Consider the following 25,451-nt stretch of genomic DNA (forward strand, 5'->3'; position numbering starts at 1 on the left):
GATGTCTTTCCTTCATCCCCAGTGTCACTCGAGGCATTTTGGAAGTTATAGCTACACAGTAAGATAAAGAAGTAATGGACAGAGCTATTAAAAAAGAAGAGAAATGTTACCATTATTTTCAGGTATAGGTAATGCCTTGGAAAACTAATCAACTGGAAAATGTTATGAGGTTTAATTATGACTTAGAAAACTGTCGGTTTTAAAATTACAAATACGAGAAAATCAATAGTTATTCTAACATGACCAGTCATAAAATTAGTGGAAAAAGTTAACAATATATTATAATAGCAACAAATATTATTTAAAAAATTAGGAATTAAACTAAAATGGCAAAAGAGTGGTTAGAATCTGGACGAAGTATACTTCATAATTTCTTTGTTGAGGGATGTGAAGTTGGCATGAATATAAGGAGGGAAACAGCTTATTATTCCCCAAATAATTATGAATTTAAGGTGGTGTTAATTCAGCAGTGCTTTTTGTTTTTTAACTTTTTAAAAATGTTATCTGAAATGGTAAACGGGAGAACAGCCAGAAACATTTTGTAAAAGTTATGGTGAGGAAGGACTTGTTGTAATAGATAAGTTTTAAGTGCTGTAAAGTCACAGTAGTTAAAAGCTTTGGCTTTAGATGGGTCAGTGGGAAATCAGGCTGAAAGATTAAAAGGCCCATGTGTAGCACCCAGTGCAGGGGGCGTGATGAGCTGAGCACACGCACTCCCCGTGTGTGGGGAGTGTAAGAGGGCACGGCCCTTCTGGAGGGCCATTTAGAATGCTGCTTGTTAGTGTAAACATAATCTTCATGCCTGTGTTTCCTTCTCAGTCCCATCAACCTGCAACTAAAACAAGACCTTTTAGCACCCTTGATCCTGAGCTCATGCTAAATCCAGAAAACCTACCAAGGGCCAGTGCCGTGGCTATGACAAAAGAATATTCCTTCTTGCGCACCAGTGTTCCCCGGGGGCCGAAGGTGGGCAGCTTAGGGCTCCTGGCTCATCCTAAAGAGAAAAAAAGTTCCAAATCAAGCAAAATTCGGTCTCTGGCTGATTACAAAACTGAGGATTCAGGCACTGGGAGCTCTGGCGGGAACATGCTGGCTGCTGACCCAATCAGGGGCTCCGTGAAGCAGAACAGAAGTGGCGTGGCATCCGTGGTGTCCGAGATCAGCCTGCCTCCGGACGCCGAGAACCGTCTGGAGGACGCCTTGCTGGCTGGAGACGGTGTGTCCGAGGCTGACGGAAGTGAGGCCGGGGTGAGGCTGGATGGGGACGACAGCGACAGCTCATCGTACAGCAGTGTCTCCATTCGAGGGGTGGTGGGCAGTCGGGAGGCTTCCTATGTGGTCAATGGCCAGGAGATCACCGTGGAGGCCATGGGCCGGTTTCCTTCGATTAAGGACGTCCTCCAGGCTGCGGCAGCCGAACATCGCGGTCAAAGGCGGGAGATTGACGGAGAAGGGCAGAGCCGGAGGGACAGCATTTCCAGCAGGTAGGAGCAGGTATAGTGTTAGAAAAACACAAGGCAGACAAAAGACACATCTCTGGATGCAGCTCAGACGTCATGCTCATTTCCTATCTGGCTACACGCCTTCGTGATACAGTTTTTTCTTTCCTAAGTCTATCTTTAGTCTTGACCATTAGCATTTCATTATAGACAGCTCTGCTGCTTTGTAAGAAATAGAAGTAGATTTAAGAGTCTACTACATAAAAATATCCTATCTTTAAATACTTATATAGACATTTTTCTAAAACTGCTCAGATAGTTACATGGGCTTACATTCCCAAGAGGACGTTCCAGGCTTGTGATGGCTGAAGATGCCCAACTGTGTGGCCAGGAGTTTTAATTGGTAGCATTCATTTTTTCACTTGAGCTCTCTACGTGACTCATTTATTTATTTAAATGGTTTGGGGAGAGCAGCAGAGATGTGTGGACTTTGGAAACCAGAGAAGCATAAAGGGCAGGTAAGTCACGTTCACAGCCCCTGACGATTGTGCTTTTATCCTCCAGCGCATCCCTGGAGAGCTCTGTTGCTGAAACTCATGATGAAATGCTGCAGGTTCTTAAAGAAAAAATGAGGCTTGAAGGACAGCTGGAAGCTTTATCATTAGAGGCCAGTCAGGTAATGGATATTTGATTGATTTTGTAATGTTTCATGATTTTGAAAAGAATGTATAGTTCCTGTTGGTTTGGTACAAAGTTTTATAAATGTCAGTGAGAAGAAGCCTTTCTGTTATTGGTGGTAGTGTATTACCCAAGTTTCCCTTATCGTTACTTTTTTTGTCGGTTTGGTTTGTCAGCCTGGGAAAGAGGTGTGTTTCGCTTTCCAACTCTGATTTTGCAAGGCTTAGTGTCTCCTTGAATCTCCCTGTGTATTTGCCTTGAATATTTCCTAGCTGTGCTGTGAGCTTCTTAAAGGTCCATAATAGTTAAATTCTTTTAGTGGATTATATCCTTTTCTAGCATGATAAATTGTCGTCTTTGCCCCTTTAATACTTTTTCTGTGTTCTGCTTTTTATGAGGTTTATATTGCTATACCTGGTGTTCTAGTTTGCTAATGCTGCTGGAATACAAAACACCAGAAATGGCTTGGCTTTTACAAAAGGGGGTTTATTTGGTTACACAGTTACAGTCTTAAGGCATAAAGTGTCCAAGGTAACACATCAGCAATTGAGTACCTTCACTGGAGGATGGCCAATGGTGTCCGGAAAACCTCTGTTAGCTGGGAAGGCACGTGGCTGGTGTCTGCTCCGAAGTTCTGGTTTCAAAATGGCTTTCTCCCAGGATGTTGCTTTCTAGGCTGCAGTTCCTCAAAGATGTTACTCTCAGTTGCTCTTGGGATATTTGTCCTCTCTCAGCTTCTCCAGAGCAAATCTGCTTTCAACGGCCGTGTTCAAAATGTCTCTCATCTGCAGCTCCTGTGCTTTCTTCAAAGTGTCTTTCTTAGCTGTAGCTCCTCTTCAAAACATCACTCACAGCTGCACTGTGTTCCTTCTGTTATGTCAGCTCTTTTATATGGCTCCAGTGACCAACTCAGACCCACTCCAAATGGGCAGAGTGACACCTCCGTGGAAATTATCCAATCAGAGTCATCACCCACAGCTGGGTGGGGTGCATTCCAAAGAAACACTCGAAGAATTACAATCTAATCAACACTGATAACATCTGCCCACACAAGATTACATCAAAGATAATGGCATTTGGGGGACACAATATATTCAAACTGGTACACGTGGTTAGCATTTGTGAATCATTTTCCATTGCTTAATTTTCAGCCTTTTTTTGGACATTTTGTTTTATACTCTTTTTTAGATAGCAGAGAGCTAGGTTTTTATCTTTCTATCAACAATTAGAGTAAATAAGTTCCATTGAAGTCACCTGTATGTGTTTGGGGAGTGAGCGGAAGCCTGCACACAGGTGCAATGGGGTCCGCCTCTCTCCAATGCAGGGGCAGGTGGGAGAGGAGCCACTCTTCCCTCTCCCAGCATGGGGAGCTTGCTTTGCTAAATACGGTGTGTTCAGTGTATTTTTTTGGTACAACTTGGCCCTTGAACACGAACCAAATACTTTGTGGGTACATAAAACTGCATATACTAAAAAAGTGATTTCAGAGAGTTCAAGGTTGATTTTGCATATATGCAATTTTCACTATATATAGTTTTTTCACTTCATAACCCTTTCATCAAATGCATTCCCTCTTTATTTATACATTTGATCCCTTGAACAATCTGTGATTCTTAGCTTGCTTCTGTTTTACTTTATCTTTTTACTCTTCTGGCATACTCTTCCAGCTCACTCATTTGCTCCTTAGTTGTGTATATGGGTTGTTATGGATGCAGTACTTTCTGACATCTCTTTGAAGATACTAATTATACTTATTCTAAAATCTTACTGACTTTGCTCAGGTAATTTGCTTTCTTTGGGTGTTTGTTTTTCTGTGTGTTGAATTTGTTGTTTGCCTTCATGATGTAGGTTTTCCTTGTATGGTTGTTGGCACATGATTGCCCATCTTTGAATTTGGAAATTCCCATTCACATGCCTATGTGGACTTTTAGGATGGGCAGGATAACACTAGGGCAAGGGGCGTTTTGCCCTTTGCTCGTATTCTGTTTGTAGTTTTCTGCTGCTCCTGGGTCTGGAGCGCTTGAGACACTTCTTCCTGCCCAGTCCCTGCTCCACCCTGCAGTCTTGCCGTCGTGCGCCCTGCTGCCCAGCACCTGGCGCACCTCAGGCTGCTCTGGCTTCTGTGTTTTTGGGTTGATGTGGGTCTTTCAGAGCCGCTCTGAACGTTCTAGCAGGCTTGTCCTGTAGAGGTTGCCTTCCTCTCTCTATTGTTTTTTTTTCTTTATCCCCAGATGTGAATCTGTTGTTTTTTTTTTTAATCTTTTAGGACTCTCTCAACATTTCTTGTATTCTTACTTGGTTTTATGTTTCGAACATATGTGTTTTCGCACTTATTGGAGTGCGTGCACAGGTTTTCCCCAAGGTCCCACTGCATGGTTGTTCCTGCACCTGGAACCAGCTCATGCTTTCCACTGTCTTCTCCCGCCTCTCTGGCCTACTTGGAGAACTGTCATGCTAGACTGACCAAACTGTCTGTTTTAATGTAAAATTCATCTTGTTGGGCCCCTTTTTTGTATTGTTGGTTGTATTTCAGCAGCCCTGTTGTACTATGGGTGGAAGTGACTGACTTTTCTGAAAGTAAATGTGACTGTTTGGCGTCCTCTCCAGGCACTTAAGGAAAAGGCAGAGCTGCAAGCACAGCTTGCCGCCCTCAACACGCAGCTTCAGGCGCAGGCCGAGCACAGCCGCAGCAGCCAGCAGGAGCAGGACTCCCTCAGCTCTGAAGTAGACACCTTGAAGCAGTCTTGCTGGGATCTGCAGCGAGCAATGACTGACCTGCAAAGCATGCTGGAAGCCAAAAACGCTAGCCTGGCCTCCTCCAACAACGATCTGCAAGTGGCAGAGGAGCAGTACCAAAGGCTCATGGCCAAAGTGGAAGACATGCAGAAAAGCATGCTCAGTAAGGACAGCACGGGTGAGTGGTGTGCACATTTCCACTTTCCCTTCCTTAATCCTCTGAAATTGCTCAGTGAGTTTCAGCCTCGTGGTGGCATTCACCTGATCTGATCGGTGCACTGATCTATGGTGATATTTCTGGGGCTGGATTTTTGGTATTAAATTATAATTTACACAGAATGTGTCTACCTTCTAAAGTAAATATGATTTCTGGTTCAGCTCGTGGAATTCTATACATTTTTGCATATGCATCAGGGAAAATGACTTAGGTTGAGAAATTTACTGTGGAATCTTGACAGTCAATAGCAATCATTTCCAGTCATTATGCCTCGAGATTCCCATTGTTACTTGTGGGCATAGAGCTGCCTTCCTACTCCACAGAATCACAATTCTATTTTAAATACTTAAAACCAACACTTTGATTATTGGTTAAACCCTTTTTATTCTTATAGTAGTTTCAGCTTTTTGGTCTGGCTGGACCCCTGTAGGGGTCACCCATGGGGCAAGAGAGGATAAAATAGAACAGGATGACCACAGTGAGCTTGGCAGGAGGCCACACACGGACAACTGCTGCGTGGCTCGGCAGCGTGGCATTCCCTCTCCTCGGGCCTTGTTCTCATCCTGGGGTGCACTCCTTCTCAGTTCCCACCCCATTCACTGCTTGTTGAAATCATTCAAGACTCAGCATAAATGCCCTCTCCTCTCCGAAGCTTTCTCCATTCCTTCCAGCATCAGTTGTATTGTCTTTGCATTGTTTTAGATTAACTGTGTTTACTGTCTGCCTTTCCCATCGAGAGTTCGAGCTTCCTGGGTAGGAATTGCATCTGATGAGCCTTCATCCAGCCAACGGCCAGCAGAGCGCTTGGCAGTGGCTGCCGCATAGCAAATGTTTGTTTAGCTGAATAGAACTGGGGTGGCCAACCTGCCACTGAGATAGCTGAATCAGTTAACAGTCCTTTCATTGCAAGTGACAGAAAATTGGCTTAAACAAAAAGGAAATCCTGAAGCTTGGCTGGCTTTAGTTGAGACTTGGGGGAAGTTCACAGTAAGGAACACTCCTGCTCTTGAGTTTTTGGTCAAATTGATTCATAAGATAAATACGTCCCACATGAAAGAAAATATCACTTTACTGTTGAAGGCTGAGTTGGAGGACGTGGCTTGTTCTGACAGCCAAGGGGCCTGCTGACTGAGCTCCAGAGTGGGCGGTAGACTCATTCTTCCTGCCCAGCACTGGACTGGGGCTGTCTTCCCCCCGTAGGGGCCTCTCCCAGGTGTGCAGGGCCTCGGAGGTCACCTGCTCCCTGTGGGCAGCACACTCCCAGCAAGGGAGAACATGAGCAACTTAGCCATTGCATAGCTCCACAGTTCTTCCCAGATTTGCCCTTATGTGAGTTCCTTCACCTCCCAGGGACGTGAATAGAGACCAGTTGAGTGCCACGATATGAGCCATTCCCATGGAAACATCAGCAGTCGGGAAGAAGTGTGCGCCCTAAGATCCGGGCTGGTGGCCCCAGAGGTGTTGCCAGGTCCTCGGCGCCTGGGTCGCTCCTCTGCTTCTCTTTGGGGTCACATGGTGATCCCTCCAGCAGCTCCAGGTTTGCCCTTCTTTGTGGCAGAACAGTGGCTCCAGATGTCCAGAGACAGGGAGGGTCTCCTTTGGTTACAACTCAGGAGGAAAAAGAAGCTTTTCCCCATAAACCCGGTAAACATCTCTTCACTTTTCATTGGCTCTGAACTGGCCATGCAGCCTTGCCTGAACCACTTTGGCCGAGGGGAAGGAATCCACTGGCATGAGGTGTGGTCATTCCCACCAGATTATGGTTCAGAATGGAGAAAGGATGTAATGTAATGAAAAGGGGACACTGAGTGAAGGAGAGAATTTAAACAAATCATGGGAGTTGAGGAGAAAATTCTGCACAAAAACAAACAGAGAACAGATAAGGATTTCCAGAGAAGGAACAGAGGAAAGGCAGCTCTCTCCTGGAAATGAAACAATTCAATGCAAAAATTGCAAACTTAAAAATTGTACTGCATATCCAGAGCAAGAATCAGGTGCACAAGAGCTGAGAAAATCCACACAGTTAAATGTGGGCTACTCTAAACGTCCAGAATAAGTTGGACCCAGGGTCAAAGAAGAGCCTTAACACAAAGCTGATCAACAATAAAACCCAGACAAGATGGAGAAACTGACCTACAGAGTTAAACCCATCGGAATAACCAGATGGCCAGACATCAGCAAAAAATACAAGCCATACTAAGAATGGGAAGATATGGCTCAGTCAAGGAACAAATTAAAACTTCAGAGGGGAGACTTCAAAGAAGTTCAAACAAATCAATTGAAGGAGATGAAGGAAAATAGGGATAAAATAAATTAATGAAACTAATGGTACATACAGAGCTGAAGGATATTAAGAAAATATGTGAGCATAAATAAGAATTTGAAAGTTTAAAAAGAAGCATAACAAAATATGGAAATGAAGGCACAAAAATAAGAGTAAAATACACTTAGAGGTATACAACAGCAGATTTAAACAGGCAGAAGAAAGACTCAGGAAACTAAAAGACAGGAGAATCAAAATCATAGTCAGTAGAACAGATACTAAAAAGAATAGAAAAAAATGAGCAGTGTTTCAGGGACTTGAGTGACAGCATGAAGCATGCAAATATAACATGTCATGGGTGTCCCAAAAGGAGAAGAGAGGGGAAAGGGGGCAGAAAGGATATTTGAGGAAATAATGACCCAAAATTTCCCAACTCTTATAAAAGACATAAATATACATGTCCAAGAAGTGTGTGCCGGTTTAGATGTTGTCCTAGTTTGCTAATGCTGCAGAATGCAAAACACCAGAGATGGATTGGCTTTTATAAAACGGGGGTTTATTTCACTACACAATTACAGTCTTAAGGCCACAAAGCGTCCAAGGTAACACATCAGCAATCGGGTACCCTCACCGGAGGATAGCCAATGGCCTCCGGAAAACCTCTGTTAGCTAGGAAGGCAGCTGGCAACTGCTCCAAAGCTCCGGCCTCAAAACGGCTTTCTCCCAGGACGTTCCTCTCTAGCAAGCTTGCTCCTCTTCAAAACATCACTCCCAGCTGCATTCCTTTCCTCTTTGAGTCAGCTCATTTATATAGCTCCACCGATCAAGGCCTACCCCGAATGGGTAGGGCCAAGCCTCCATGGGAACATCTCATCAGAATCATCTCCCACAGCTGGGTGGGGCACATTCCAAGCAAATCCAACCAGCACCAAAAACGTTTGCCCCACACAAGACCACAAAGATAATGGCATTTGGGGGACACAATACACTCAAACCGGCACAGATGTATTATGTCCCCCCAAAAGCCATGTTTTAATCTAGTCTTGTGGGATATTTGGATTAGGTTGTTTCCGTGGAGATGTGACACACCCAACTGCAGGTGGTACTTCTGATTAGATTACTTCCTTGGAGGTGTGGCCCCACTCATTCAGCCGGGGTCTTGATTTGTTTTCTGGAATCCTTTAAAAAGAGCCAACACAGACCCAGGTGCTTGCTGATGCTGTGAGGTGCTAGCCCAGAGTTTGCTCCAGAGAAGCTAAGAGAGGACAGAATGCCCCAGGAGCAGCTGAGAGAGACTTTTGGAGAGATGTTTGGAGTTGTGGACAGAAGGACACTTGGAGACGCTAAGCTAAGGATGCACAGGAGCTGAGAGAGGAGCCGAAACACACCCGGGGACAAGCAGATGCCAGCCATGTATCTTCCCAGCTGACAGGTGTTCCTGGACGCCCTCAGCTGTTCTTCAGTAAAGATATCCTCTTGTTGATGCCTTGGTTGGGACACTTTTATGGCCATAGAACAGTAAATTTGTAGCCAAATAAACCCCGTTTTATAAAAGCCAATCCATTTCTGGTATTTTGTGTAATGGCAGCATTGGCAAACTGGAAAAAAGCACAACATACTCCAGACAGAGTAAACCCTAATAGACTTACTCTGAAACACACACAAATCAGAATATCAAATGCCAGAGACAGAGAATTCTGAAAGCAGCAAGAGAAAAATGATTTGTTACATACAAGGGATCCTCAATGAGACTGAGTGCCAATTTCACATCAGAAACCATGGAAGCGAGAAGGCAGTAGTATGATATATTTAAGGTACTGAAAGAGAAAAATTGCTAGCCCCAAATTCTTTTTTTTTTTATTAAATTCAGTTTTATTGAAATACATTCACACACCATACAATCATCCATGATATACAATCCACTGTCCACAGTATGATAACATAGTTACGCGTTCATCACCACAATCTATCTCTGAACATTTTCTTTATATCAGAAAGAACCAGAACAAGAATAAAAAATAAAGGTGAAAAAAGAACACCCAAATCATCTCCTCATCCCACCCCATTTGTCCTTTAGTTTTTATCCCCATTCCTCCACTCATCCATACACTAGATAAAGGGGGTGTGATCCACAAGGTCTTCACAATCACACTGTCACCCCTTGTAATCTACATTATTATATAATTGTCTTCAGGAGTCCAGACTGCTGGGTTGGAGTTTGGTAGTTTCAGGTATTTACTTCTAGCTATTCCAATACATTAAAGCCTAAGAGGTGTTATCTATATAGTGCATAAGAATGTCCACCAGAGTGACCTCTCGACTCCATTTGGAATCTCTCAGCCACTGCAACTATTTCGTCTCATTTTGCATCCCCCTTTTGGTCAAGAAGATACTCTCAGTCCCACGATGCCGGGTCCACATTCATCCCCAGGAGTCATACTCTGCGTTGCCAGGGAATTTACACCCCTGGGAGTTGTAGCCCCAAATTCTTTATCTGACAAAGCTGTCCCTTTAAAATGAGTGAGTTTAAAATATTCATAGATAAACAGAAACTGAGAGTGTTAATCAACAAAAGACTTGCTCTGCAAGAATTACTAAAGGGAGTCCTTCAGGTTGAAAGGAAAAGAGAGGCAGGAGTTGCTTGGAGTACTGTGAAGAAGTGAAGATCTTCAGGAAAGGTAACTAAAAGGGTAAATGCAAACCCAATAGTACTGTATCCTCAATCTACAACTCTGCTCTTTAATAAGAGTCAGAATACAATTGAACAGGAAAAAGTCATATTTCATGATAATGGACACAAAATATAAAGATGTAATATGGGACAAAAACAATCTGAAGAGTAGAAATGAAGGAATATGGAAACAGAGAACATGTATGCTATTGAAGCTAAGTTGGTATCTGTTCTAGTTTGCTAATGCTGCCGGAATGCAAAACACCAGAGATGGATTGGCTTTTATAAAAGGGGGTTTATTTGGTTACACAGTTACAGTCTTAAGGCCATAAAGTGTCCGAGGTAACACATCAGCAATCAGGTACCTTCACTGGAGGATAGCCAATGGTGTCCGGAAAACCTCTGTTAGCTGGGAAGGCACGTGGCTGGCATCTGCTCCGAAGTTCTGGTTTCAAAATGATTTTCTCCCAGGACGTTCCTCTCTAGGCTGCAGTTCCTCAAAAATGTCACTCTTAGTTGCACTTGGGATGTTTGTCCTCTCTCAGCTTCTCCGGAGCAAGAGTCTGCTTTCAACAGCAGTTTTCAAACTCTCATCTGCAGCTCCTGTGCTTTCTTCAAAGTGTCCCTCTTGGCTGTAGCTCCTCTTCAAAACATCACGCACAGCTGCACTGAGTTCCCTCTGTCTGTCAGCTCATTTATAGCTGCACTGATCAAGCCCACCCTGAATGGGTGGGGCGCATCTCCACAGAAACACTCAAAGAATTACAATCTACACTGATAACATCTGCCCACACAAGATTACATCAAAGATAATGGCATTTGGGGGGACATAATACATTCAAACTGGCACAGTATCTTTTCAAATTAATAGGGTATAGATGTAGGATGTGTAATAAAAACCTCAGTGTAACCGCAAAGAAAATATTTAATAAATATACAGAAATGGGAAAGGGATCAGTCAGATACATAACAAAAGATCGACTTTATAGAATAGTAAGCTGCAGTAAAGGAAAAGGGAGACAAAAAAGATATGACATAAAAACCAAAGTACAAAATGGCTGAAGAACTACTGCCTTTAGTGTAATAACACTGAATGTTAATGGATTAAATGGTTCAGTAAAAAGACATAGATTGGCAGAATGGATAAAAAATTATGATTCAACTATGTGTTGTTTACAAGAGACTCACCTTAGACTCAAAGACAGGAATAGGTTGAAATGAAAGGATGGAAAAAGATATTCCATGCAAATAGCAAACTACCCCCCCCCAGGGGAAAAAAAAAGCTGGGGTAGCTATACTAATATTGGACTAAATATACTTTAAGTCAAAAGCTGTTATCAGGACAAAGAAGGACACTATATATTAATAAAAGAGGCAATCCAGTAAGAAGAATTAACAGTAATAAATATTTATGTACCTGAGCATGGTGCCCCAAATGTGAAGCAAACACTGGCAATACTGAAGGGAGAAATAGACACCTCTACACTAATAGTTGGAGACTTCAATACAACACTCTCATCAATAGATAGAACATTTCAGAAGATCAATAAGGAAACAGAGAATATGAATAATATAATAAATGAACTAGACCTATCTGACATATACAGAACATTATACCCGAAAACAGCAGGATGTACATTCTTCTCACCTACACATAGATCATTCTCCAGGACAGACCACATGTTGGGTCACAAAACAAGTCTCAATAAATTTAGAAAGATTGAAATCATACAAAGCATCTTCTCTAATCATAATGGAATGAAGCTGGAAATCAATAAGAGGCAAAAGACTAGAAAATCCACAAATATGGAAGTTAGATAACACACTCTTAATATATCTATGAAGAAATCACAGGGGAGATAAGTAAATATCTTGAGACAAATGAAAACAGAAGACAACTTATCAAAACTTGTGTGATCTGCCTTGGCTTTCTCAACCAGAAATTAGGGAAACAGGGACTGTCAGTGGCGGGAGGCCGGGCTGTGTTTTACTTGGGGGATGCAGTGCAGTTTCCCTGTCTCTATCCCTGTGCATGCTGCCGACCTCAGACAGCCACATAGAGCAGAATAGAGTTCATTGTCCACATATATATCCACACCCACACCCACCTTTATATATAAAGTGTAACGAGGAACAATACACCAGTGTTGGTTTGTCTCTGAAGACAAATCATTAAAATTTTTTTTCCAACAAAGGATGGATTTAATTAAACCATACATTGAAAAAATATAGCGTAAGTTTAGAAATGTTGACTATATCCAGTTTTAGTTACAGAGCCAGTCTCCTGAATTTTCAGCATTCAGTGAGCTGCCAATTTTGATTTTATGTTGCTCTTTACCCAAATGACTTTTGTTTTGTTTTTTTGGAGGAGGAGGAGGGAAAAAAGCAGCAATACTGTGTTTGAAAATTATCCTCTTTATCTGGCTTTCCTGTATTAACCACTTTAAATGTTATTATCCTGCTTTGGTTTTATAGTGATTGTGAGGCATTCAATGCAAGTATGTAATTATTTTCTCATTAAAATGCAACGTGTGTTGTGTTTTTATAAAAAAAGAAAAAAAAACGTGATGGAGTGAAGTGCCGTTGTAAGAGGGAAATTTATAGCATAAATGCTTACATCAAAAACAAACAAAGTGGGGGAAAAGAAAGTCAACAAAATAAAGTTTCAGTGGCTAAGAGATTTCAAAAAGAGTCAAGAGGCTGTTCTGGAGGTTACTCTTACGTAAGCTTCAGCTGGATACGCCAAATGGCCACAGTATGATAAGCCCAAGTCTACAGTAGTCCCAAAAAACCCAAAAAATACCTGGATCCCTATCTGAGACTCTATAAGAGTTTCATTCACTGAGTTTATTCTTCAGAAACTTAAATCCTCCAGAGAACTCCTATGCCAGCTAAGTCCCCTAACCCAGAGGCAATAGCCTCTTCAAGAACATCAACCAGATGTGTCCCCTTTTCCCATAATGTTGACACTCCATTGCAACATGAACAGGTTAGGGTGGTCACTGCCTAGACCTCCCTGAAGATAGGGAAATTGATTAAACTAGAGAAAGGGGTAGCAACTGACAAGATAGGATTTAACAAGGAATTGATTATGAATACTTAATCTCTATATAATTTTCTGTTTCTTAGTTGCTGGGGTACTGGAATAGCTAGAAGGAAAGAACTGAAATAGTAGATTTGTAGCCCATAATATTCTTTGAAATTTGCTTTCTAACTACTTGTTAAATTGCAGTTGGAAAGTTATCACTTCTATATGAATGTATTATAGTCCACAATAAAAAATATGATTATTAAAAAAAAGAAAGAGCTAAAAGCAAAGTCCTGACGGCACACCTGAAGGAACTAAAGAAGAGTACTGTGTGGTAACTCAATATTGTGAATGTAACTAATCCTACTGAATTTTATTGAAATGGTTAAAGTGAGAGAATTTTGAGTTGTGTGGTTGTTACCTCAGTGAGGGGTGAGGGGATGGGTGGAGGGATGGATACCCGATAAGGCAAATAGAGCAAAACATTGACCGTACAGTCCAGTGACGAGCATATGGTGCCCACTGCACAACCTTTTATCTTCTCTGTAAGTTAAAAACTTTTTGTAATAAAAAGTTGGGAAAACAAAAACAAAGGGCTAAAATCAAAGATCTAACTGCATACTTGGAAGAATTAGAAAAAGAACAGCAAACTAAACCCTAAGCAAACATAAGGAAAGAGGTAACAAAAATTAGAGTAAAAATAAATGAAGTAGAGAAGAAAAAAACAATAGAGACATCAACAAAGCTAAAGTTGGTTCCTTGAGAAGATCAATAAAATTGACAAACCTTTAGCTAGACTGACAAAGAAAAAAAGAGAGTAGACACAAGTAAATAAAATCAGATATGATGGGGGGACATTATTACTGACCCCCAGAAACAAAAGGATCATAAGAGGGTACTGTGAACAACTGTATTCTAACAAATTAGACTCCTAGACAAAGTGGACGAATCCCTGGAAACACACAATCTACACTGACATTACAAGAAAGAAGATTTCAATAGAGCACTTACAAGCAAAGAGATTGAATGAGTCAGCAAAAACCTCCCAACAAAGAAAAGCCCAGAACCAGATGGCTTCACAGATGAATTCTACCAAATATTCCAAGAAGAATTAATACCAATCCTGCTCAAACTCTTCCAAAAAATTGAACAGGAGGGAACACTACCTAATACATTGTACGAGGCCATTATCACCCCAATAACAAAGGCAGGTGAAGATACTGTAAGAAAAGAAATTTACAGACCATTTTCTCTTACAATTGTAGATACAGAAATCCTCAACAAAATACTTGCAGATTGAGTCCAACAGCTATTAAAAGAATTATACACCATGCTCAAGTGGGTTTTATCTCAGTTACACAAGCGTAGTTCAACATAAAATCAATTACTGTAATGTACCGCATTAACAAAATGAAAGGAAGAAACCACATAATCATTTCAGTTGACACAGAAAAGGCATTTGACAAAAGCCAGCATCCATTCTTGATAAAAGCATTTTTGAAAATAGTAATAGAAGGAAAGAAACTTCCTCAATATGATAAAAGGCATATATGAAAAAACCACCACAAACATCATGCTCAATGATGAAAGACTGAAAGCTTTCCTTCTAAGATCTGGAACAAGATAAGGATGCCCGCTGTCACCCCTGTTATTCAACATTGTACTGGAAGTTCTAACCAGAGCAATAAGGCAAGAAAAAGAAATAAAAGACATCCTAATTGAAAAGGAAGAAGTAAAACTTTCACTCTTTGTAGATGACATGTTCTTATATTTAGAAAGTCCTGAAAAATTTACAACAAAGCTATCAGAGCTAATAAATGAGTTCAGCAAAGTGGCAGAATACAAGATCAACACACAAAAATCAGTATTGTTTCTATACATTAGTAATGACAATTTGAGGAGGAAATCAAGAAAATTCCATTTACAACAGCAATGAAAAGACTCAAATATCTAGGAATAAATTTAACCAGGGATATAAAGAACTTGTACACAGAACATTGCTAAAAGAAATCAAAGAAGACCTAAATAAATGAAAGGACATTCCATGCTTATGGATTGGAAGACTAAATATAGTTAAGATGTCAATCCTACCACAGTGATTAACGGATTCAGTATAATCCCAATCAAAATTTTAACAGCCTACTTTGCAGAAAAGGAAAAGCCAATTATCAAATTTATTTGGAAAGCCGACGGGCTCTGAATAGCCAAACCCATCTTGAAAAAGAATAACAAATGCGGAGGACTCACACTTCCTGTCTAATGCTTGTTACAGAGCTACAGTAATTCAAACAGCATGATACTGGCACACGATAGATATGTAAACCAATGAAATTGAATTGAGAATTCAGAAATAGATCCTCCCATCTATGGCCAGTTGATTTTTGACAAGGCTGCCAAGTCCACTCAATGGGAAAGAATAATCTCTTCAACAGATGGTGCTGGATATCCATATGCAAAAGAATGAAAGAGGATCCCTACTTCAAATCTTATACAAAAATTAACTCAAAATTGTTGAAAGACCTAAATATAAGAGCCAAGACCATACAACTCCTAGAAGAAAACATAGAGAAGCGTCTTCAGGAACTTGTATTAGGCAATGGTTTCTTAGATTTTACACCCGAAGCACAAGCAACAAAAGAAAAAATAGATAAATGTGACCTCATCAAAATTTAAAACTTTTGTGCATCAAAGGACTTTATCATGAAAGTTGAAAGACAACCTACTTAATGGGAGAAAATATTGGAAACCCTGTACCTGATAAGGGTTTAATACCCAGAATATATAAAGAAATCCTGCAAGTCAACAATAAAAAGACAAACAACAAACAACAGTTAGTAAATGGGCAAAAGACTTGAATAGATATTTCTCAAAAGAGGATATACAGATGGCTAAAAAGCACATGAAAAGATGCTCAACGTCATTAGCCGTCAGGGAAATGCAAATTAAACCACAATGAGATACAATTTCACAACCACTAGAATGGCTACTGTTGAAAAAAAGGAAATTAGAAGTGTTGGAGAGGTTGTCATTCATTGCTGGTAGGAGTGTAAAATGTTGCAGCCGCTGTGGAAGACAATTGGGCAATTCCTCAGGAGGCTAAATATAGAATTACCGTATGTCCTGGCAGTCCCTCTTCCAGGTATATGCCCAAAGGAATTGAAAGGAGGGACTTGGACAGATGTTTTCACACTGATGTTTATAGCAGCATTAGTCACAATTGCCAAAAGGTCAAGCAAACCAAGTGTCCGTGAACCAGTGAACGGATAAACAGCATGTGGTGAACACAATGAAATGGATTATTATTCATCCATAAAAAAGGAATGAAATTCCTGTTCATTAGACAACGTGGATGAACCTTGAAGACATCATGCTGCGTGACGTAAGCCAGACACAAAGGGAAAAATATTGTATGATCTCAGTGATCTGAAACAATTAGTACAAGAAAATTCATTGAGTCAGAATCTAAAATATAGGCTACCTGGGGCCGGGTTGGGGGTAGAGAATGGGGAGTTAATGCTTAAATTGTGCAGAATTTCTATTTGGGTTGATTTAGAGTTTGGTATTGGGGGTGGTGGTGGTAGCAAGCATTGTGAATGTAATGTGGTGGAAGGGGGATATTTTAGGTTGTGTGTCTGTTACTGTAATCAAAATTAAAAGAAAAAACATAGGACTGAAAAAAGAATAGAAAGCAGAGAGTGAAGTGGGGGTGAGAGATTGAAAGTCGTAGCCCAAGGGGTACAGACGTGATACACATTTTGAATCTTCCACGTAAGCTTAGGTAGGTCTGGTTCATCCCTCAGGCATCTGGGAACACTGAGAAAGGAGAACAACACACTTGGTGAAACTGATGGGGAGGACAAAGGTCTTATAACTCCGTGTCTTGACATATAAGGTTTGTGAAACTAGGTTTGAGTTCTGATGACATTAAAAAAAGTGAGAAATGATGTGACAAGGCTAATTTTATCTAATACTAGAAAATAACAAGCCAGCTAAGAAGCAAAATTATTTCTGCTTTAATTGCTGTTAATTTTTTAGTCTTTTAGCATTTTATGATAACTAATCCCTTAACTAAAATTATACAATCCCAAAATTCTGAGCACCAAAATAATTTTGTAGATCAACAGGCTGCAAGACCTTACCTGTACTGAGCTCATTCAGCAGCAAAATTCTGCTTGAACTTTCACCAGGTATTCAAGGTCTTTACTTCACAGCACAACATTAACATTCATACGTTAGCTGCGGGCATATCGATATGCTTGATTTGGGGTATACCTCAGGCTCCCTGCAGAGAGATGCAGTATTGACCAGTAATTTTAATTTCAAAAAATGTGACTGATTTTGTGTGCGTCTGGTTAGGGCTGTCTTTGCCTTCCTGTCTCCTCTCTTCTCCCTCCCCCCTGCCCCCCTTGTCAGCGAGCGCCAACTGTGCACACAGACCCGGGGCTTCAGCGCATAGCTAGTGACACAGATGCCCTTGCAGAATCCCGATGGCTGATTGGCATTGCAAGGCCATTCAGCGACTGGGGTGGCAGCACCCACACCTGTTTCGAGGAAATGTATTGTGCCCTCTGCAGTGAGGCCAACTTGTGTCAGCCTTTTGAGTAGAGCTACAGCTCACCTGTTGTACAGCCAGTCTGAGCTCGCTCTGCTTGCTTGCTTTCAGTGCATGACTTGAGACAGCAGATGACAGCCTTGCAGAACCAACTACAACAGGTACAGCTGGAGCGCACAGCCCTGACCAGCAAGCTGAAGGCCTCCCAGACGGAGATTGCATCTCTGCAGAGCATCCGGCAGTGGTACCAGCAGCAGCTTGCCCTGGCACAGGAGGCCCGGGTCAGGCTGCAGGGTGAGATGGCCCACATCCAGGTGAGGCTGCAGGGCGAGGTATCCCGCATGCAGGTGAGGCTGCAGGGCGAGGTGGCCCACATACGGGTGAGGCTTCAGGGCGAGGTGTCCCACATCCAGGTGAGGCTGCAGGGCGAGGTGGCCCACATGTAGGTGAGGCTGCAGGGTGAGGTGTCTCACATGCAGGTGAGGCTGCAGGGCGAGGTGGCTCACATGCAGGTGAGGCTGCAGGGTGAGGTATCCCACATGCAGGTGAGGCTGCAGGGTGAGGTGGCTCACGTCCAGGTGAGGCTGCAGGGCGAGGTGGCTCACATACGGGTGAGGCTGCAGGGCGAGGTGGCTCACATACGGGTGAGGCTGCAGGGCGAGGTGGCCCACATACGGGTGAGGCTGCAGGGCGAGGTGGCCCACATACGGGTGAGGCTGCAGGGCGTGTGTGCCTGTGCAGGGCAGGCACAGGGGCCTGCTGGGCTACCCTTGCCATGTTGTGTGGAGCAGTATTGTTTCCCTAAATTAGAAAGGTGTTTGGTTTTTGGTTTTAGATTTCACAGATCAACTTTTTAAAAATTTCTCAGCCGCTCCTCTAGCCCATACTCCTGCCTTGTGCAGAAGTTTCCCTCCTGCTAGAGGGTCTTTCTGCTCCAGCTTGAGTGTTTTTTTGTTTTTTGTTTTTTATTTATTAAATTCACTTTTATTGAAATACATTCACACTCCATACCATCATCCATGATATACAATCCACTGTCCACAGTATGATAACATAGTTATGCATTCATCACCACAATCTCTGAACATTTTCCTTACATCAGAAAGAACCAGAACAAGAATAAAAAATAAAAATGAAGAAAGAACACCCAGATCATCCCCCCATCCCACCCCATTTGTCCTTTAGTTTTTATCCCCATTCCTCCACTCATCCATACACTAGATAAAGGGGGTGTGATCCACAAGGTCTTCACAATCACACTGTCACCCCTTGTAATCTACATTATTATATAATTGTCTTCAGGAGTCCAGACTGCTGGGTTGGAGTTTGGTAGTTTCAGGTATTTACTTCTAGCTATTCCAATACATTAAAGCCTAAGAGGTGTTATCTATATAGTGCATAAGAATGTCCACCAGAGTGACCTCTCGACTCCATTTGGAATCTCTCAGCCACTGAAACTATTTCGTCTCATTTTGCATCCCCCTTTTGGTCAAGAAGATACTCTCAGTCCCATGATGCCGGGTCCACATTCATCCCCAGGAGTTATATTCTGCGTTGCCAGGGAGATTTACACCCTGAGAGTCGGGTCCCACGTAGCGAGGAGGGCAGCAAGTTCAGCTGTCGAGATGGCTCAGTTAGAGAGAGAGAGGGCCACATCTGAGCAACAAAGAGGTACTCAGGGGGAGACTCTTAGGCACCGTTACATACAAGTTTAGACTCTCCTTTGTGGTAATGAGCTTCATAAGGGCAAGTCCCATGCTCGAGGGCTCAGCACATCAAACCGCCAGTCCCAATGTTTGTGACAACATCAACACCAGTCCAGGTGAGGATGTCCAACACATCCGCACCTCCCCCAGATCCTCGGGGCTGGGGAGGGGAAGGCTATAAATATATTGTTTATTATCTGCCCAAATTACTCTAGGATGTGTCACTATTTCACTCCAGCCTATACTAACCTACCGTATCTCACTTCCTATTCAAAGTTCCATGCAATTGTGGTGTTTGAACAAATCGACTGTAGAGTTGTACCATTTAGAAAATTTAGATCCTGTACCAAATAGATACCTATTCCCTTGGTCTCATATGAAAGTTGAAGTTTTAAAACACAATCAGTTTCAACCTTTACCCTTTGGCCTGGCTTGCCCTGGTCTTAACCAGACCTGCTTCATTCATATCACTAATTGAAGTCTGGGCTCTTTTTCAGCTTTTTTTTTTTTTTGACAGTGGCTTTATGCACTAATACTGACATTCATATCTGCCGAGCTCTAGCTCTGAGTTTCAGGTGTCTCAGAGATATGCATTGTTCCAGAGACCAATCAGGTTATACACTAGGGGATCAGCATCTCAAAGTTTAAAGATAGGCCTTACAATTCAGGGATGGAGTTAACTGCTGTAAGAGCTTACAATCTAGGGACTGTTACAATTATTGTGTCCACGTTAGGCTATGTTCTAAGATTCAATTCTGAGTTTACACATTGTAGTTAGTCCGTATTGGTGAGGCATCATCCCTCTCACCATGTTTTCTCCAACACTTTTACTCCTATATATATATATTTTCCTACAATTTTAGAGTTATGTTCACATACCATACATTTATCCACAGTGTACAATCAGTTGTTCATGGTATCATCATAAAGTTGTACATTTATCACCACAATCAGCACTTGAACATACTGATTACTACAAGGAAAATTGTTTTTTTTAGCAATAAGAAAAAATGATAAAAAGAAAAATAACATGTCATACAATACAATATACTACTAAGGACAGCAAATAACACCACTACCAAGAATCCCATATTCCTCCCCTATATCCCCCTCTCATATACATTTAGCATTGGCATATTGCCTTTGTTACATTTAATGGAGGTATATTACAATGTTACTGTTGACCATAGACTCCAGTTTGCTTTGATTATGTTTTTTCCTGAATACCATCCCTTTTTCAAATTTCCACATGGTTGACATTCATTTGCTTTCCCACATGCAAAAACATTTTTATATTTATATATTTAGTAACAGTCATTGGCCACTCCAGTTTTTGCCATGTTATACAGTCCCAGTCTTTATCATCTATCTTTACCTCTGGTGTCATACATTCTCCTATCCCACCTCTTTCAGCTTTACTCACAGACATCTTTGTTCAGTGTACTTACAATACCGTGCTACCATCACACAGTATTATGCTATCTATTTCTGGATCTATGCAGTCAATCCTAAACATTCTGTAGTCCTTCAGCATCAAATGGCTGATCTCTGCCCTCTTTCTATCTCCTGGTCGCCTGTGTTGTCAGCTTTTAACTCCCAAAGTTTGTTCATTAATGTCTGTTCATATTAGTGAGACCATACAGAATCTGTCCTTTTGTTTCTGGCTAACTTCCAGCTTGAGTGTTTTTACATCTAAAATCTACCTCTTTGGAACTTCCCATTGTTCCTGGCTCTGAATAGTAAGTTTCATCCCTCTTCTGAAGGGAAACTTTTGCTATTTGAATCTAGTACTCTAAATCCACTTCTTTCTGGGTTCCCTGTGTGTCACCCTCCCTGTTCCAGTGCTGCTGCCTCGTGAACCCAGAATTGGTGGCCAGGGCCCTGGCTGCGGTGGGCAACCAGTGCCCCAGGTGCAGCACGGTGCCTCCCTGGTGGGGCTGCCTTTCCTGCTCTGCGTGAACTCGGGGTGTAGGACAACCAGATTTCCAGGGTGAGCTGCCCTGTTCCCTGCATCTGGAAGGAAGCATCTCTTGTTTTCCTGCTGCTGGCGAGCACAGCCCACATCAACCTTCGGTTCTGCATACAGGAGAAGCTTATGTCTGTTCAGTTCCTCAGAAAAAATACTCCAATGGACAAAGTAAAAATGAGTGTTGGGTCCCTTTCAGCCATCTCCCACTGGGCCCACATCAGCCTCGTAGTCCCCACGCTTTGGAAACACTCAGGAAGAACAGGCCCTTGCTGGCGTGTACTTGCTTTGAGTTGACTGGACTGATTGTGACGATTGAGGATGGAGCCTCGGGTCAGACTCACTTGGGTTTTTTGTTTCATTTTGTTTTTTTCCCCAGAAGAGTATTTGGCCTTTGGGAGGACGAATCAAAAAAAGGTTTTATGGAGGGAAAAGAAAAGTGATTAATGAGGAAGCGAGATCTTTCACAATTCGGAATAGGATTTCCTTCCCACTGATCAGGTCCTTCTCAGCTTGACAAGCCAGTGCTGGGTGGCGTTGGTTCCCCTGCCTGCTTTTATTTTATAGTTAATGTGCATTTACTTAAAACAAAATTCAGCAATAGGCTTTGTAGTTTCCTTCTTTTATTTTTTTTCCTCAGTTAAAATATAGCATATGTTTTCAAACTTTATTTATGTATTGGACTTCTCGGTGAGTTTTGTTTTGGTTTTGCAACTTTTCTGTAAGTTTGAAATTATTTTAAAGTAAGTTTAAAAAACAACAACGAAACTTTATTTTTCAAGTAGAGGATATAAAGTACTCTACTATAAATGTTCCTTTACTTTTGTAACTCTAAAGTTCACAAGTATATGAAGTTTTCTTAAATTTGTATTATATATATTTTAAGTCAAAGGACCATACAGAAAAATATTTAGTCTATTTAAAACATACTTGGAAATAAGCTGTTATACAAATTAATGTAGTTTTGTAGCTATAGCACATTTATATGGGGCATAAAATATTTAAAGTTGTAAATCAGATTTATGTATCAAGACATTAGTAAGACAGGTGATTTGGAAGACAAAAATAGAGGGAGAACCAAAGTGAGTAGCAGTTTTGAGAGCTTTACTTGCTTTGTAAAATACCCTTTAGAACCAGTGTTCATTAACTAGGCTTTGCAAAACATTTTCTGTACCTGAAGTGCCCCTTCTGTCCCCAGCACCACAGGTTTATTTCCACTTGAGAAATAAAGAGAAGGGGTTTTGAGCAGGTAACCTTTGTCCTCCTCTTGCCATGAAGTGCCGTCCGTCAGCTTTGTCCTCTTTTTGTACATGATGCTGCCGCTGAGGCCCTAAAATCCAGTTTCTGCTCATACCTGGGCATCTTGGATACTCAAGCTGGATTCAGCAATGACACGATAGACAATCCATTCAAGGCCCCAGTCTGCCTCTTGATTTCTTTTTGGGTCCTTGCTTCTCGTTACTAACCATGTGCTACTTGGGGCCAGCTTTGTTGGGGTGCTGTAAAGCTGGGCTGCTTTCTCACAGTGAGCCCTGACTTATAACATAGGACTCAGACCTTTTTTTTGGATTTTAAGTGCTGCTTCCTAGGAAGAGCGGGGGTCAGCCCTGGTGATGTCCAGGGATGTGTGTGTGTGAACGTGTTTGGTCTGGTCATTATGGATGTATTTCCATCCGCAGCTGCCCTTGTCACCAGGTAATGCTCCTCACCTGTAGGGACTAGCAGATGCTCTGCAATGGGAACTTTTGCATAGATCTCGCCACAAACTATAGTCTGGGATGTAATGACCCTTGGTCTCTGGGCTCCAGCCTGCCCCCATGTAGGAACACAGGACCTGGACGGCCTGAGCTTCAGGGTGCCGTGATGTCATGATGTCCACGGGGACGCAGGTGGGGGTGGGGTTGCCCCTGTGCATGGAGAGTCACCCTCCAAGGGAACGTCATAGCGGAGCCCGCATCACCTCTCTCAGAGACCCTCACACGGGTGGGCTTCAGGACAGGCTGCTCCCGGCACTCTTTACAGCCAGCCTTCTGACCTTGAGGCTTATTTCTCTTTGAAGGTTGGACAGATGACCCAGGCAGGCCTCCTGGAGCACCTGAAGCTTGAGAACGTGTCCTTGTCCCACCAGCTGACGGAAACACAGCACAGGTCCATTAAGGAGAAGGAGCGCATTGCTGTCCAGTTACAGAGCATCGAGGTAAAGACTCAGCTGGGATGGGAGGAGTGGCGGTGTTTAATTGGTTTGGGGTCCTACTGCTTAAATGTTAAAAAAAAATTGCCTGTGTTTTTCTCATATACATATGTATACATCATGTATACAGACAGACATACACCGGCAGACCTTGGAGATCTTGCTGGTTCGGTTCTAGGCCACCAGGATAAAGGGAATGTCACAGTAAAGTGAGTCTCACATGAAATTTTTGGTTTTCCAGTGCATGTAAAAGTTATCTTTACACTATACTGTAGTCTCAGTGTGCAGTAGCATTATGTCTAAGAAAGCAACATACGTATTTTAATTAAAAAAATTTTTATTGCTAAAAAATTCTAGCCATCATCTGAGCCTTCAGCACATCTTCATCTGTTTGCTGGTGGAGGGCCTTGCCTCAATGTTGATGGCTGCGGACTCATCAGGGTGGTGTTTGCTGACAGGATGGATGGCTGTGGCAGTTTCTTATAATAAGACAGCAGTGAAGTTTGCCACATATATTGACTCTTCTCCCTCAAAAGATTTCTCTGTAACATGTGGAGCTGTTTGACAGCATTTTACCCACAGTAGAACCTCTTTCAAAATTGGAGTCAGTTCTTTCAAATACTGCTACTGCTCCATCAACTAAGTTTATGTAATATTCTCAATCTGTTGTTGTCATTTCAACAACATTCACAGCATCTTCACTAGGAGTAGATTCCGTCTCAAGAAACCACTTTCTTTGCTCATCCGTAAGAAGTGACTCCTCATCCGTTAAAGTTTCATCCTGAGATTGCAGCAATTCAGCCTCATCTTCAGGCTCCATTTCTGATTCTAGTTCTCTTGCTATTTCCACAATATCTGCTGTTACTTCCTCCACGGAATTGTTGAACCCCTCAAAGTCATCCATGGGGATTGGAATCCACTTCTTCCAAACTCCTGTTTGTGTTGCTGTTCTGACCTTCTCTCATGAATCATGAATGTTCTTAATGGCATCTAGAATGGTGAATCCTTTCCAGGATTTCCATTTCCTTTGCCCATATCCATCAGAGGAATCACTATCTATGGCAGCTGTGGCCTTATGAAATGTATTTCTTCAGTAAGACTTGAAAGTTGATCGAAGGGCTGCAGAATGGATTGTGTTAGCAGCAGGAAAACATCATTCATTTTTCTGTACATCTTCATCAGAGCTTCTGGGTGACCAAGTGCATTGTCAGTGGGCAGTAATATTTTGAAAAGAATTTTTTTTTCTGAGCTGTAAGTCTCATCAGTGGGCTTAAAATACTCAGCAAACCATGTTGTAAACAGATGTGCTGTCATCCAGATTTTATTCTGTTTATAGAACACAGGCAGAACAGATGTAGCATAATTCTTGAGGGCCCTAGGATTTGTGGAATGGTAAATGAGCATTGGCTTCAACTTAAAGTCACCAGCTGCATTAGCCCCTAACAAGAAAGTCAACTTTCCTTTGAAGCTTTGAAGCCAGGTATTGACTTCTCCTCTCTAGCTAGGAAAGTCCTAGCTGGCATCTTTTTCCAGTAGAAGGCTGTTTCATCTACGTTGAAAATCTGTTGTTAATGTAGCCACCTTTTCCAATGATCTTAGCTAGATCTTATGGATAACTTAACTGCAGTTGCTACCTCAGCACTTGTTTCTTCATCTTGCACTTTTATGTTATGGAGATGGTTTCTTTCCTTAAACCTCATGAACCCACCTTTGCTAACTTCAGATTTTTCTTCTGCAGCTTCCTCACCTCTCTCAGTCTTCACAGAATTGAAGAGAGTTTGGGCCTTGCTCTGGATTAGGTTTCGGCTTAAGGGAATGTTGTGGCTGGTTAGATCTTCTATTCAGACCACTAAAACTTTCTCCATTTCAGCAATAGGCTGTTTTGTTTCCTTATCATTCATGTGTTTATCGGAGTAGCACTTTTAATTTCCTTCAAGAACTTTTCCTTTGCATTCACAACTTGGCTAACCGTTTGGTGCGAGAGGCCTAGCTTTCAGCCTGTCT

The 25,451-nt window shown here is 42.0% G+C and overlaps 1 protein-coding gene across 5 annotated transcripts in view; it reads left to right on the top strand.

Annotated features, from left to right (window-relative positions):
* Positions 1-25,451, top strand: part of GOLGA3 (golgin A3) — an 80,732-nt gene that overhangs the window by 15,413 nt on the left and 39,868 nt on the right. For all 5 annotated transcript variants that reach the window (XM_037817005.1, XM_037817009.1, XM_037817008.1 and 2 more), the window contains exons 5-9: positions 820-1,484; positions 2,004-2,115; positions 4,725-5,031; positions 17,696-17,898; positions 23,316-23,453. In XM_037817005.1, the coding sequence (XP_037672933.1) occupies positions 820-1,484; positions 2,004-2,115; positions 4,725-5,031; positions 17,696-17,898; positions 23,316-23,453 (1,425 nt within the window). The remainder of the gene's footprint in view (positions 1-819; positions 1,485-2,003; positions 2,116-4,724; positions 5,032-17,695; positions 17,899-23,315; positions 23,454-25,451) is intronic.

Source organism: Choloepus didactylus, chromosome 23, assembly GCF_015220235.1.
Source record: "Choloepus didactylus isolate mChoDid1 chromosome 23, mChoDid1.pri, whole genome shotgun sequence".
NCBI classification, from domain to species: Eukaryota; Metazoa; Chordata; class Mammalia; order Pilosa; family Megalonychidae; genus Choloepus; species Choloepus didactylus.